At 45.4% G+C, this 16,700-nt stretch overlaps 1 protein-coding gene across 1 annotated transcript in view; it reads right to left on the bottom strand.

The window, feature by feature from the left end:
- Nucleotides 1-15,486, bottom strand: part of LOC122926275 (transmembrane protease serine 5-like) — a 173,464-nt gene extending 157,978 nt beyond the window's left edge. The window contains exon 1 of the mRNA XM_044277649.1: nucleotides 15,408-15,486. Within this exon, the coding sequence (XP_044133584.1) occupies nucleotides 15,408-15,468 (61 nt within the window). The 5' untranslated portion in view covers nucleotides 15,469-15,486. The remainder of the gene's footprint in view (nucleotides 1-15,407) is intronic.
- Between the last annotated feature and the right edge of the window lie 1,214 nt (nucleotides 15,487-16,700).

Raw genomic sequence — 16,700 nt, 5'->3', positions numbered from 1 at the left:
AGCAGGCCCTTACATATAATCTTTTAGAGGGTCAGCTCACCAGCAGACCCACGCATATAATGTTTTACAGGGTCAGCTCACCAGCAGGCCCACACCTAAAAATGTTTACAGGGTCAGCTCACCAGCAAGCCCTCACCTACAATGTTTTACAGGGTCAGCTCACCTGCAGGCCCTCACCAACAATCTTTTACGGGGTCAGCTCACCTGCAAGCCCTTGCATATAATTTTTTAGAGGGTCAGCTCACCAGCAGGCCTTCACCTACAAGTCCAGCCTCACTATCCAAGAGTCTGGTCAACAGAATCCTCACTGCCAGGGGTAGCGTAACTAGTTATCACGGAGGAGTCTCGTACATTATTGAAATTAAACAGACAAATCGCTCCACCAACTAAGAACGTCCATGCACCGCCACCCACAGTATCAAGAAAGAGCTATTAATCTGTCAATCCTTTCTGTGTCCGGGCCAGGTGGGGCTTCCTGTGTTGAGTCAAATTAAGCCGCAGGCTCCACTCCTGGTGGTGCCCTTCCGTCAATTCCTTTAAGTTTCAGCTTTGCAACTTTACTCCCCCCAGAACCCAAAAACTTTGGTTTCCCAGAAGCTGCTCGGCAGGTCATGGGAATAACGCCACCGGATTGCCGGTAGTCATTGTTTATGGTTGGAACTATGACAGTATTTGATTGTCTTCGAACCTCCGACTTTCGTTTTTGATTAATGAAAACATTCTTGTCAAATGCTTTTGCTTTGGTTCGTCTCGCGCCGGTCCAAGAATTTCAGCTCTAGCGGCGCAATACGGATGCCCCCGGCCGTCCCTCTTAATTATGGCCCCAGTTCCGAAAACCAACAAAATAGAACCGGAGTCCTATTCCATTATTCCTAGCTGAAGTATTCAGGCGACCCGGCCTGCTTTGAACCCTGTAAATTTTTTCAATGGTCAGCTAAGCAGCAGGCACTCTCCCATAATTTTGTTAAATGGTTCGCTCAGCAGCAGGCCGTCAACCATAATGTTTTAGAGGGTCCGCTTAGCAGCAGGCCCTCGCATATAATTTTTTACATGGTCAGCTCACCAGCATGCCCTCACCTACAATCTTTTACAGGGTCAGCTCACCTGCAGGCCCTCGCATACAATGTTTTAGAGGGTCATCTTACCTGCAGACCCTCACCTAATTATACCTAATAGGTAATTTACGCACATTCTGCCTTCCTTGGAAGTGGTAGCCGACGGCCATAGCTATTTCTCAGGCTTCCTCTCTGGAATCAAACCCTGATTCCCCATTACCCGTGGTCACCGTGGTTGGCGCTGAAAATAATATTGAAAGTTGATAGGGCAGACATCCGAATGGATCGTCGCAGTCACGGCGACATGAGATCGGGCCCAGGTTATCAGAAATCACCAAAGTGGCAGCAGGCCCTCGCCCATAATGTTTTAGATGTCCGATCAGCAGGACCTTGCTCCAAATGTTTTTGAAGATCACCAGCAGGCCATCAATTATAATTTTTCAAGGCTGTTATGTGTAACAAAGGGTGTATTGTAGTTCCGGTTCCATGTAATTTTTGGCAGCCCTTTCACTTAATGCATAGGCTTTATGAGTGTAGGAGTCCCACTACCTGAACAATTGCACCACAATGTGAATGAGGCCCTCCTTCATATCCTTCATATGATATACAGGTTGTATCGGAGTGTCTCTTCCTTGTAATTTTTGGCAGCACTTTATATACATTAAATACAAACCGGATTCCAAAAAAGTTAAGACACTAAACAAATTGTGAATAAAAACTGAATGCAATGATGTGGAGATGGCAAATGTCAATATTTTATTTGTAATAGAACGTAGATGACAGATCAAACGTTTAATCCGAGTAAATGTATCATTTTAAAGGAAAAATACGTTGATTCAAATTTTCACGGTGTCAACAAATCCCCAAAAAGTTGGGACAAGTAGCAATAAGAGGCTGGAAAAAGTAAATTTGAGCATAACGAAGAGCTGGAAGACCAATTAACACTAATTAGGTCTATTGGCAAAATGATTGGGTATAAAAAGAGCTTCTCAGAGTGGCAGTGTCTCTCAGAAGCCAAGATGGGTAGAGGATCACCAATTCCCACAATGTTGCGCAGAAAGATAGTGGAGCAATATCAGAAAGGTGTTACCCAGCGAAAAATTGCAAAGACTTTGCATCTATCATCATCAACTGTGCATAACATCATCCGAAAATTCTGAGAATCTGGAACAATCTCTGTGCGTAAGGGTCAAGGCCGTAAAACCATACTGGATGCCCGTGATCTCCGGGCCCTTAAATGACACTGCACCACAAACAGGAATGCTACTGTAAAGGAAATCACAGAATGGGCTCAGGAATACTTCCAGAAACCATTGTCAGTGAACACAATCCACCGTGCCATCCGCCGTTGCCAGCTGAAACTCTACAGTGCAAAGAAGAAGCCATTTCTAAGCAAGATCCACAAGCTCAGGCGTTTTCACTGGGCCAGGGATCATTTAAAATGGAGTGTGGCAAAATGGAAGACTGTTCTGTGGTCAGACGAGTCACGATTCGAAGTTCTTTTTGGAAATCTGGGATGCCATGTCATCCGGACCAAAGAGGACAAGGACAACCCAAGTTGTTATCAACGCTCAGTTCAGAAGCCTGCATCTCTGATGGTATGGGGTTGCATGAGTGCGTGTGGCATGGGCAGCTTGCATGTCTGGAAAGGCACCATCAATGCAGAAAAATATATTCAGGTTCTAGAACAACATATGCTCCCATCCAGACGTCATCTCTTTCAGGGAAGACCCTGCATTTTTCAACAAGATAATGCCAGACCACATTCTGCATCAATCACAACATCATGGCTGCGTAGGAGAAGGATCCGGGTACTGAAATGGCCAGTCTGCAGTCCAGATCTTTCACCTATAGAGAACATTTGGCGCATCATAAAGAGGAAGGTGCAACAAAGAAGGCCCAAGACGATTGAACAGTTAGAGGCCTGTATTAGACAAGAATGGGAGAGCATTCCTATTTCTAAACTTGAGAAACTGGTCTCCTCGGTCCCCAGACGTCTGTTGAGTGTTGTAAGAAGAAGGGGACATGCCACACAGTGGTGAAAATGGCCTTGTCCCAACTTTTTTGGGATTTGTTGACACCATGAAATTCTGATTCAACATATTTTTCCCTTAAAATGGTAAATTTTCTCAGTTTAAACTTTTGTTCCGTGATTTATGTTCTATTCTGAATAAAATATTAGAAGTTGGCACCTCCACATCATTGCATTCAGTTTTTATTCACGATTTGTATAGTGTCCCAACTTTTTTGGAATCCGGTTTGTATACAGAAAATAATGTTTCCTAACAATTTTTCCTCTAAAATCGATTTTATCTTTGGTTTTGTGCGTATTAGGGTCCATTCACACGTCTGTTTTTTCCTATATCCCGATTTTCGGTCCGTTTTTTGCGGATCCGTTGTTCCTGAAAATGTTTCCGTATGTCATCCGTGTGTCATCCGTTTTTTGCGGATCCGCAAAAAACGGAAACATGTATAAATTTCAATAATCAAATAAAGTTGTTGGGATTTCTTTGAAAAAAAATTGAAAAAAAAAGAAAAGAAAATTTGTTATGTGTTTCCAGGAACGGATTCCGCATAAAACGGATGACATACGGAATGACATCCAGATGTCTTCAGTTTTTTGCGGATCCATTGACTTTGTATTGTACCAGGATCCGAATTTTGCGGAAAAGAATAGGACATGTTTTATATTTAAACGGACATGCGGAACAGAACAACGGAAACGGACAGCACACATTGTGCTGTCCGATTTTTTCCAGGACCCATTGAAAATGAATGGGTGCAGATCTGGTCCTGATCTGTTCCGCAAAAAATGGAACAGATCAGGAAAGAAAAAACGGACATGTGAATGGACCCTTATTGTCAGTCTGTAAAAGTGGCAGACAACATAATTCCCAGCAGCGACCTGGGAGTCCAAGATGCATCCAGACATCCTCCCCATGCTGTTCCCGAACAATTTTGGTGGTGTTTCCATCAATGTCTGACCTTTCCCTATGAACCAGGCACCCTCCCCTCTTCAGAGCAGGGGGTGCCTGGTTTAATGCTCGGGTTCTCCCATTGACTTCCATTATACTCGGGTGCTCGGTAGAGCACCCGAGCATCCCTATGTGTTCGGCCCAGGCCCCCGAGCACTATGGTGCTCGATCAACACTAAAGGATATATTAAATCAAGAAACTTCTTGATATTAAATATATGTCTAAACATATACTTAAATATTAGTCCATACTGACAAGATAGATCCATATAGAAAATTCACAGGGGATGGTATGGCAATGCTGAGGTATGCCATTTACAGCTGGCTTCTCACAGAATACCTAATTGAGTAGGACTGGTAACCATTGAAATGAATGCTTATTTATTCACGAGCAGGAGGGATCAGAATCATCCCTGAGGAAGGAATTCGGCAATTCTGAAACGCGTTGGTAGAGTTTTGGTCCAAGGAGGCATCCGTGGTGTAATGTCACACAGAAGATTCGCTCCATTTCATTACTAGAGCGGCTTCCCTCGCGAGCACGAGCCACCGGCTGGGGCCGCACACTTTGGCAGTGGAGGCTGAAGACAGGAAAACCTACAGCAGAATAACGCCACCACCCCTGCAAAGTGAGACACTGTTTGCAGCATCGCAGGCAAGTAGGTTTTTTTCTGGATCACAGATCTAAGTCTTTGCAATCTCTACACTACTACACAGTACTACCAATAAACATAATATTGTCAAGTAGTCAGTTTAGTTGAAGTTTATATTTAAGCTAAAGCTATTTAGTATCACACAGCATCACCAATAAGCGCAATACTGCCTAGCAACTAGGGTATTACATATCTAAGTGGCCACCAGTTATGTCCCGATACCCTTACACTATCACATAGCACTTAATAGTCAGCGTGGGTCTAGCCTCTTATTTATTTTTCTTCCTGAATTAAACTGAGGGTTTAGGCTATTAACCCTCTCTAGACCAAGCAGCGACGCACTCCACTGAGTGATAATTTTAGTGCAGTTCTTTACGGCAGCGCAGGTACCATTGAACTATTTAAAATGTAAATGTTACTTTTAGTCCCTTTAGGGGACTTGTGCATGCAGTCTTCTGATCACTTGTACCTCAATCAACAATAGTCGCTCCACCTGTAATTCCACCTATGATCCGATTCAGAGCCTCACTCAGGCCCCACTCGTGAACACATACACTTTGCTCGGTCATATCAAGCTTATTGAAACTCATACGTGAGATATAAATGATACTCACTCATTAGAAGTGTGACTTGCACTTTTCCATCTCTTTCTTCTGTATATAAAATTGTAGCTGTACTGCTTCATAATTCTGAGACCGCTGAACTAATTGCTATCCCAAGCTGAGCGACGTTTCGGGGTCACGCCCCCTTACTCTTGTGTGCTTGTGTGATGAAACCAGGTGCTTTAAATACAAGTTTCCATCATCATCAGACATTTGCCTATATTTAATATGAAACTAGCTGTATTAGGCCTCATGCAGTATTTTTTTGTGGTCCGCAAAAAGGGGTTCCGTTGTTCCGTGATCCGTGTCCATTTTTGTTTACGTGTGTCTTCCTTTATTTTTGGAGGATCACCAGACATTAAGGAAAGTAAAAAAAAATCTAAGTCAAGTTTGCCATGCAAATGATAGGAAAAAAACGGACGCGGACGCGCGGATGACAATCTTGTGTGCCTCCGTGTTTTTTTAACTTGACTTGAATGGGTCCGCGAACCGTTGTCCGTGAAAAAAATAGGACAGGTCCTATTTTTTTCACAGACTGGAAACACGGATCACGGACGCGGATGACAAACGGTGCATTAGCCGAGTTTTCCACGGACCCATTGAAAGTCAATGGGTTCGCAGAAAATCATGGAAAATGGAACAACGGACACGGGACACAACAACGGTCGTGTGCATGAGGCCTTATGAAAATGGATGCAGTGAAACCAAAGGGGCTGAATAAAATCTGTTTTATGATATTTTTATGAAATAATGTCTCAGTAACCGTTTTTTAAATGCAATATGAATGTTCTGTATATAGTGAACACTTTGTAAATACAGTCAGGTCCAAAAATATTGGGACATCGGCACAATTCTAACATTTATGGCTCTATACACCACCACAATGGATTTGAAATGAAACGAACAAGATGTGCTTTAACTGCAGACTGTCAGCTTTAATTTGAGGGTATTTACATCCAAATCAGATGAACGGTGCAGGAATTACAACAGTTTGCATATGTGCCTCCCACTTGTTAAGGAACTAAAAGCAATGGGACAATTGGCCTCTCGGCTGTTCCATGGCCAGGTGTGTGTTATTCCCTCATTATCCCAATTACAATGAGCAGATAAAAGGTCCAGAGTTCATTTCAAATGTGCTATTTGCATTTGGTATCTGTTGCTGTCAACTCTCAAGATGAGATCCAAAGAGCTGTCACTATCAGTGAAGCAAGCCATCATTAGGCTGAAAAAAACTAAACAAACCCATCAGAGAGATAGCAAAAACATTAGGCAGGGCCAAAACAACTATTTGGAACATTCTTAAAAATAAGTAACGCACCGGTCAGCTCAGCAACACCAAAAGACCCAGAAGACCATGGGAAACAATTGTGGTGGATGACCGAATAATTCTTTCCCAGGTGAAGAAAACACCCTTCACAACAGTTGGCCAGATCAAGAACACTCTCCAGGAGGTAGGTGTATGTGTGTCAAAGTCAACAATCAAGAGAAGACTTCACCACAAGATGTAAAGCCTTGGTGTAATGACCGGTGTCACGCACAGGGAGGAAAACAGGGAAAGCCCTGCCTAAGGGAGAGGGAAAGGTGGTGACCCCTAACTCACCTTGCGGCTGGCACCTGACTGCCCTGACGTCCATAGACGGGTTCCTCACCCGTGCGGCGATCACGTGCCTAAACCCTGGCTTTCCCTGAAATGAGCCCTAGATAGTGAACGGGCCGGTGGGATCGCTAGTCCTCACCACTGCACTAAGAGGGAAACACCAGGGAGAGGACAGACAAACACAGACAAAACACAAACACCCAGGTGGACGACAACAACTGTCCACAAAGGTCCAACAGGGATCCGGAGGGTAGCGTTCTGAATCAACAGTCAGAGAACGCAGCAACACAGCTCCAGTGGGTCAGGATAGATGTCCAGGCAGGAAGCTCTATCTCTGGCAACCAGAGAAGTGTGAGAGAGGAATATAAGGAGGTTTGGGAGTGCTGAACAAGGAACAGCTGAGGAGAAGGAGCTACGGATCCCTGAGTGAGCCAAAAGGGTTTGCAAAGCAAACCCAGAAAGCTACCATAAGGAAAACAGCCCTATCTTAAATAGAGCGTGCAGCCAACCGCTGCGACTTCCTGACCCCGGGTATAACGGAGTCAGGTGTGGTTCTCGATACCCTCGTGACAGTACCCCCCTCTCTACGAGGGGCCTCCGGACACTCAGGACCAGGTCTCTCAGGATGAGAGGCATGAAAAACCCGAACTAACCTGTCTGCGTTTACCTCAGACGCAGGAACCCACATTCTTTCCTCGGGACCGTAACCTCTCCAATGCACCAGATATTGAAGAGAGCGGCGGACCCGACGAGAATTAACAATTTTGGATATCTGAAATTCTAGATTACCATCCACGACAACAGGAGGGGGTGGCAGCGGTGATGGTTCTAGAGGTGGAACATATTTTTTGAGTAACGACTTATGAAAAACATTATGAATTTTAAAAGTCTGAGGTAACTCCAGGTGAAAAGCCACGGGGTTGATGATGGCTACAATTTTGTAAGGGCCAATAAACCTAGGACCCAGTTTCCAAGAGGGAACCTTCAATTTAATATTCCTAGTAGACAACCACACATAGTCATTCACTCCTAGGTCCGGACCTGGCGACCGTCTCTTATCAGCCATGCATTTGTATTTACCTCCCATATTTTTCAAGTTAGCTTGCACCTTCTGCCATACCGATGAAAGAGATGACGAAAAACGTTCCTCTTCGGGAACCCCAGAAGACCCCCCCTCTTTGAAAGTACAGAATTGGGGATGAAAACCATATGCACCAAGAAATGGTGACTTGCCAGTGGATTCCTGACGACGATTATTTATGGCAAACTCAGCTAACGGTAAATATGATGACCACAACTCTTGGTTTTCAGACACAAAACATCTTAGATATGTCTCAAGGTTTTGGTTGGTTCGCTCAGTCTGTCCATTCGACTGAGGATGGAAAGCTGAGGAAAAGGACAAGTGTACCCCCAAACGGGAACAAAAAGCTTTCCAAAATTTAGAAATAAACTGGGTACCCCGATCCGAAACAACATCGGAGGGGACCCCGTGAAGCTTCACGATTTCACTGACGAATACCTGAGCAAGAGTCTTAGCATTAGGTAGTGCGGGTAACGCAATGAAGTGTACCATTTTGCTAAACCTGTCCACTACTACCAAAAACACTGTTTTACCCGCAGACAAAGTCAGTGATAAAATCCATTGACAGATGTGTCCACGGTCTATTGGGAATGACGAGTGGTAATAGAGACCCTGCAGGACGTGTATGTGAAACTTTTGCGCGCGCACAGGTAGAACAAGAAGACACAAAATCCAATACATCCTGACGCAACCTTGGCCACCAAAAACGACGAGACAATAGCTCCAAGGTTGCTTTACTACCCGGGTGCCCAGCAAGTGCCGAATTATGATGTTCCTTTAATAATTCGAAACGTAGGTTCAACGGTACAAACAATTTCTCTGAGGGGCAAGAGACCGGGGTGTCCCCCTGGGCCTCTAACACCTTCCCCTCCAAAACAGAGTGTACCGCAGAGACAACCGCTCCTCTTTGTAGAATGGGCACCGGATCACTCACATTACCCCCTCCAGGGAAACAACGAGATAGTGCATCAGCCTTGGTGTTCTTTGCCCCAGGACGATAGGTAATGACAAAGTTAAACCTGGTAAAAAAATAGCGACCACCTAGCCTGTCTAGGGGTGAGACGCTTAGCTGATTCGAGGTACAGGAGATTTTTGTGGTCCGTAATCACAGTGAGCCTCTAAGAAGTGGCGCCACTCCTCAAACGCAAGTTTAATAGCTAATAGTTCCCTATTGCCAATATCGTAGTTCTTTTCTGCTGCAGATAGTTTTTTTGAAAAGAAAGCACAAGGACGCCATTTGCCAGGAGACGGACCCTGAGACAGCACCGCCCCCACTCCCACCTCTGACGCATCGACTTCAACAATAAAAGGCTGAGAGACATCAGGTTGGACTAGTACAGGTGCTGAGGTAAACCTCTCTTTTAGAGAGGAAAAAGCAACTTTAGCGGCGTCAGACCATTTAGAAAAATCAGTCCCCTTCCTAGTCATGTCAGTAAGCGGTTTTACAATAAGTGAATAATTTTTAATGAATTTCCTATAGAAATTCGCGAAGCCCAAGAACCGTTGTAGTGCTTTGAGGTTCTCAGGAAGATCCCAATCTAAAATTGCCTGGACCTTCCTAGGATCCATACGGAAACCTGAAGCAGATAAAAAAGTAACCCAGGAATTGTATTTCCTGAACGGCGAAGACACATTTTTCAATCTTAGGCTACTTTCACACTAGCGTTCGGCTATCCGCTCGTGAGCTCCGTTTGAAGGGGCTCACGAGCGGACCCGAACGCTTCCGTCCAGCCCTGATGCAGTCTGAATGGATGCGGATCCGCTCAGACTGCATCAGTCTGGCGGCGTTCAGCCTCCGCTCCGCTCGCCTCCGCACGGACAGGCGGACAGCTGAACGCTGCTTGCAGCGTTCGGGTGTCCGCCTGGCCGTGCGGAGGCGTGCGGATCCGTCCAGACTTACAATGTAAGTCAATGGGGACGGATCCGTTTGAAGATGCCACAATATGGCTCAATCTTCAAGCGGATCCGTCCCCCATTGACTTTACATTGAAAGTCTGGACGGATCCGTCCGAGGCTATTTTCACACTTAGCTTTTATATGCCAATATAATGCAGACGGATCCGTTCTGAACGGAGCCTCCGTCTGCATTATTATGATCGGATCCGTTCAGTACCTACACAAAATAAGGGCCAGAGATAATGTAATGACCGGTGTCACGCACAGGGAGGAAAACAGGGAAAGCCCTGCCTAAGGGAGAGGGAAAGGTGGTGACCCCTAACTCACCTTGCGGCTGGCACCTGACTGCCCTGACGTCCCTAGACGGGTTCCTCACCCGTGCGGCGATCACGTGCCTAAACCCTGGCTTTCCCTGAAATGAGCCCTAGATAGTGAACGGGCCGGTGGGATCGCTAGTCCTCACCACTGCACTAAGAGGGAAACACCAGGGAGAGGACAGACAAACACAGACAAAACACAAACACCCAGGTGGACGACAACAACTGTCCACAAAGGTCCAACAGGGATCCGGAGGGTAGCGTTCTGAATCAACAGTCAGAGAACGCAGCAACACAGCTCCAGTGGGTCAGGATAGATGTCCAGGCAGGAAGCTCTATCTCTGGCAACCAGAGAAGTGTGAGAGAGGAATATAAGGAGGTTTGGGAGTGCTGGACAAGGAACAGCTGAGGAGAAGGAGCTACGGATCCCTGAGTGAGCCAAAAGGGTTTGCAAAGCAAACCCAGAAAGCTACCATAAGGAAAACAGCCCTATCTTAAATAGAGCGTGCAGCCAACCGCTGCGACTTCCTGACCCCGGGTATAACGGAGTCAGGCGTGGTTCTCGATACCCTCGTGACACTTGGTAAGCCTCAAAAACAGGAAGGCCAGATTAGAGTTTGCCAAACGACATCTAAAAAAGCCTTCACAGTTTTGGAACAACATCCTATGGACAGATGAGACCAAGATCAACTTGTACCAGAGTGATGGGAAGAGAAGAGTATGGAGAAGGAAAGGAACTCCTCATGATCCTAAGCATACCACCTCATCAGTGAAGCATGGTGGTGGTAGTGTCATGGCGTGGGCATGTATGGCTGCCAATGGAACTGGTTCTCTTGTATTTAGTGATGATGTCACTGCTGACAAAAGCAGCAGGATGAATTCTGAAGTGTTTCGGGCAATATTATCTGCTCATATTCAGCCAAATGCTTCAGAACTCATTGGATGGCGCTTTTCAGCGCAGATGGACAATGACCCAAAGCATACTGCAAAAGCAACCAAAAAGTTTTTTAAGGGAAAGAAGTGGAATGTTATGCAATGGCCAAGTCAGTAACCTGACCTGAATCCGATTGAGCATGCATTTCACTTGCTGAAGACAAAACGGAAAGGAAAATGCTCCAAGAACAAACAGGAACTGAAGACAGTTGCAGTAGAGGCCTGGCACGGCATCATCAGGGATGAAACCCAGCGTCTGGTGATGTCTATGCGGTCCAGACTTCAGGCTGTAATTGACTACAAAGGATTTGCAACCAAGTATTAAAAAGTGAAAGTTTGATTTATGATTATTATTCTGTCCAATTACTTTTGGTCACAGACACAGATGCAAACTGTTGTAATTCCTACACCGTTCACCTGATTTGGATGTAAATACCCTCAAATTAAAGCTGACAGTCTGCAGGTAAAGCACATCTTGTTCGTTTCATTTCAAATCCATTGTGGTGGTGTATAGAGCCCAAAATGTTAGAATTGTGTTGATGTCCCAATATTTATGGACCTGGCTGTATATGCAAATGTCTAATGATGATGATGGAAACAGCTCGTATTTAAAGCGTCTGGTTTTATCCCACAAGCACACAGTAGTAAGGGGGCGTGACCCCCGAAACGTTGCACAGCTTGGGATAGCAATCAGTTCATCGGTCTTAGAATTATAAATTATTAAGGCTACAATTGTATATAAAGAAAAAAGAGATGGAAAAGCGCTAGTCACACTTCTAATGAGTGAGTATCATTTATATCTCACAAATGAGTTTCAATCAGAGTGATACGACCAAGCAAAGTGGATGTGTTCTGATCGCTTGTCCCATAGATCGCAATAGAATACTATTGCAGTCAATGGCATTCTGAAAGACTGCCTGCCAAGGCCATGCTTTGGGCGCGACTTTTTGGGCAGTTAGCCAAAACAAGCCTGGAAACCTCTATAAGACTCTAGGCTGTCATGGCAAAGGATCAGAAGGCAGAGGGCCCCCCTCCCTCTGCAGTTGCTACTGCCAGTGGCATCTGAGGTGTTACATGACGGCGTGTTAGCAATGTTGGCACCCGCATCCCCTTAACTCTGATCACGTACATGTACATGATTATTGGTTAAGGAGAGAGACTCTGGAACTTACTACCCAAACATATCCAAACTTAAAACCTACCTCACTCCCATCTGAACACATCCAAACTGGATACCAGCCTGTAATAATCCTGTCTCCACCACACTACCATATGAACAGCTTGTACCCTCACCTACAGTACTATCTATTTCCCTTTTCCTTGTAGATTGTAAGGTAGGGTAAAGTGTGAATACCCCCAGTGGTTGTCACGGCTGAGGATAGGGAAAATCCTCAGCCGTGCGATGCCAGCTGATGTCCGGTTGCTGCTCGGCCAGGGCAACAGAATTAGGGAGCTGGTCACCTCCTATAGCGTCCCTAATCTGACCCTAACTCCTATCTACATGGGCCGACCTTAAAGGTAGGAGGACCCATGCGCCGGAACCTAGGAGCCCTGACTTACCCTCCGTCCGGTCCCTAGCTAGGAGTCAGGGTAAGACGGCCTGTTCCTACTGGACACGGAGGAACAGGGGTCTCACGGGCCGAGTAGCCAGGAAAGGGGGAACACCAACAGTCTTATGGATATGGCAGGTGAACTAACTAGTTCCACCTACCTGCCACAGCCTTGCTGACTGGATCCCTGTGGACACAGGGATCCAGATCCATAAGCTGCACAGAAACCAAAGAGATAAGACATCAACCATACATCAGGGAAAGGAATCTTATGACCGGAAGGGTGGCCCTTACAAGAAGGATGGAATCCACAGGCGGCTGCTTCAGCCAAGCATGACTGAAAGCAACCTACTGAGCAGTGCTCCAGACACAGGCTTTATAGGGCTAAATGGCCACACCCACCGGACAGACACACCCAGTGACATCACTCACACACTGGGAGGGGAGTTAACCCTTCCAGCACCACAGAAGGGAAAGTCACAGACAGGGGAAGTGTCCAACAGATCACACTGTGGCTGTTGCCGCTGGCAACGACATGGGTGGCAGCCGTCCAGAAAGACAGCCCGAAGGCCAGGACACTGCCACCACATGTACAACATACCAGACGCTGCCACGGGCAGCCACAGTGAGAGGAAGATGTCCGTGCGCACCAAAACAACAAGTGCACACCAGACATACAAACAAAGTGCATCCACACACGCACACAACTCCCCGGGAACCGCACACAAAGCTGTTGTCCGCGGCAACCGCACTGAGGCCAACTACATTATGCCTCAGCTGCGGTTGACACAACAACCACAACCGCGGGCAACTCTATGCGGCTCCCAAGGAGTCACGACCATAACCGTGGCCGTGACAGTGGTCTTTTATAACCTCATGGGGAAATTTGTGTACAAACATAAATTGAAACGTGAAAAATAAAATAAAAACCCAAGCAGTTGCCCTTACCACCACATTTACCTTAGATTGTATATATTGTTGGATGAATTTATCACGTCATGCAGTCCAGAATTTTGCCTTCAAAAAGTCACAGAATTGGGCTTTTACAATTCTTTTGGCTTTTTGTGTGGAAAATGCATGGCATTTTTACACCACTTACGGTACTCCAGTTTTGAAAAGTAGGTGGGAAAGGAGGTCTGTAATGAGTGTCACTCCAGATTTATCACTTCAAAAAATTGCAAAATAGGTCACAAACTCACTCCAGTAGGGGGTTGCCTAGAAAAACTGAAGTACCTTTATTAGGGCTCTTTCACACTTGCGTTGTCCGGATCCGTCGTGTACTCCATTTGCCGGAATTACATGCCGGATCTGGAAAAACGCAAGTGAACTGAAAGCATCTGAAGACGGATCAGTCTTCAAAATGCGTTCAGTGTTACTATGGCAGCCAGGACGCTATTAAAGTCCTGGTTGCCATAGTAGTAGTGGGGAGCGGGGGAGCAGTATACTTACCGTCTGTGCGGCTCCCGGGGCGCTCCAGAATTACGTCAGAGCGTCCCATGCGCATGGATGACGTGATCCATGCGATCAGTCATCCATGTGCGTGGGGCGCCCTGACGTCACTCTGAAGCGCCCCGGGAGCCGCACGGACGGTAAGTATGCTGCTCCCCCGCTCCCCACTACACTTTACCATAGCAAACAGGACTTTAGCGTCCTGGCAGCCATGGTAACCATTCATAAAAAGCTAAACGTCAGATCCGGTAATGCGCCAAAACGACGTTTAGCTTAAGGCCGGATCCGGATTAATGCCTTTCAATGGGCATTAATTCCGGATCCGGCCTTGCGGCAAGTGTTCAGGATTTTTGGCCGGAGCAAAAAGCGCAGCATGCTGCGGTATTTTCTCCGGCCAAAAAACGTTCCGGTCCTCAACTGAAGACATCCCGATGCATCTTGAACGGATTTCTCTCCATTCAGAATTTATGGGGATAATCCTGATCAGGATTTTTCCTGCATAGAGCCCTGACGACAGAACTCTATGCCAGAAAAGAACAACGCAAGTGTGAAAGAGCCCTTAGACAAAAGTGTTAAGTTTAAAGAGGCCCCATGTTTAACAAACAACTACAAACAATATGAGCTGCTTGATTTGGTACAAAGTACACCAACACAGCCTCAAGCAACACTGACTTCAGATATCAGCCTCGTGAGTAATTCCCTACAATTATGTATCAAACAATGGATCAAAATAAACATTATTTTGGTGGCAATTTAAAAAAACTATAAATTGAAAATGGCAATTTTTTACTTTTTAGACAAAAACTAAAAAAAGAAAAAAATGTCTAAAAAAGAGGTGCAATAGTTATTTTGGTAGCCCAGAAATAATGACACCAAAAAAACACCACATGCACAAAAGTGCTTAAAGTGTCTAGTCATTTGGCCCAAACAGGATTTCTCTCTTTAAGTAGACCCCCTAGAGGGTGGTACCTTAGGAAAGAATCATGCTAACCTACTACCTGCTGATTCAGTTTGGTGATCTTCCAGTTCCCATGCCACTTGGGGACATGTCACATCTGAGACCAATCATTAGAAGCAGCAGCCCTAGTCGCCCCATGCAGACCAAGGTGGGAAGTGAACAAGCTGGAAACCTGGAAGATGGCAAAACAGAGCCAAGGCACCGGACTGGAGTGCCAGGGAGCAGATCAGTATGATTCTTTCCATGGGTTTCACAAGCAAGGGGGCCTACTCAAAAACCAACCAACTCTAGGAAAACCTCTTTAAGGGGTTAAAAGCATTCCCATACCAAATTCCCCAACATACCTGATGTCCTGTGTCTGCCTCGGTGGGGCACATTCTGTGTTTTTATCCAAGATACAAACATGAAAACTCTTTGAATCGTTTCCTAATTTCTGTTATAATCCACATTCATTAATAAAAATCCTCCCTATGAATGTCATTAGGCTGGAGGACCGTGGCATCACAATGTTTTATGCTGCTCCCAGTTGCTGAGTGTTGAAGGGTTCACAGTGGCGACCTCTTGTTAAATAGTCAGCTAGAATAGACTGTTATTTGTTGACACGAGAGCGCCAAATCAGCAGAGCTCGCTTGAATAGGTTTGTTGTTTGTATCGGGGTCAGGGGCTGGGTTGTACCCACAGCAGATCTGTAATGTTTATTCTGTGTCGGTTACTAGGCTCAGTGTAAGCTGTCAATCTTCAAACTCCGTACATCAAACAGACAGCGCACGCAGATCCAAGGGGCTGAGAAGCTACAGAAAGAAAAAAATATCCGGATCCGTCTCACAAATGCATTGCAATTCCGGTATTTCCCCCCCCCCCATTTTTAAAGGTCTGCGCATGCGCAGACCGCAAAACCGGATCCGTTTTGCCAGAACACTTGGGGCCGGATCCGGAATGAATACATTTCAAAGGAAATGAATGCCGGATCCGGCATTCCGGCAAGTGTTCAGGATTTTTGGCTGGAGAGAAAGCTGCAGCCGACTGCGGTATTTTCTCCGGCCAAAAAAGGTAAGAGGGACTGAACTGATGCATCCTGATCCATACTTAACGGAATGCTCTCCATTCAGAATGCATTAGGATAAAACTGATCTGTTTTTTTCCGTTTTTCAGCCCCTGTGATGGAACTCAATACCGGAAAACAAAAAACGCTAGTGTGAAAGTACCAGTTGTGAGCAATGTATGCTTTAAACGTATTTAAAACATGTTCAAAGGTACAAAGGATGTTAAAAAAAAAATTATAACGTAATTTAGAAATGTTACAAGCAGCAGGGAATTGCTTTTCCTTTTATATAATAATTGGAAAAAGTGAACAAAAAACTGGTTTACGAGTTGCTGATCACTTAAATTGTGTTTTTATTAAAACATAAAAAATATACATAAAACCTAGCTAGGGGTGACTCTTTTCGATAAGGGAACTTCTTCTTCATCAGGCACTTAATGAAGTTGATCAAGTGCCTGGTGAAGAAGGGGTCCCCCTTTGAAACGCGTCAGTGCTAGCTAGTCTTTAATGTATACTTGTTTTTATATGTTTCAATAAAAGTGATAAGCACCCCATAAACCATTTTTTTCTCACTTTTTCCATATTGTGTCCCATT

The sequence above is a fragment of the Bufo gargarizans genome, chromosome 2 (genome assembly GCF_014858855.1).
Source record: "Bufo gargarizans isolate SCDJY-AF-19 chromosome 2, ASM1485885v1, whole genome shotgun sequence".
NCBI lineage: Eukaryota > Metazoa > Chordata > Amphibia > Anura > Bufonidae > Bufo > Bufo gargarizans.
Note: the sequence above shows the minus strand (reverse complement) of the source record. Positions and strands in the feature narration are given on the sequence as shown.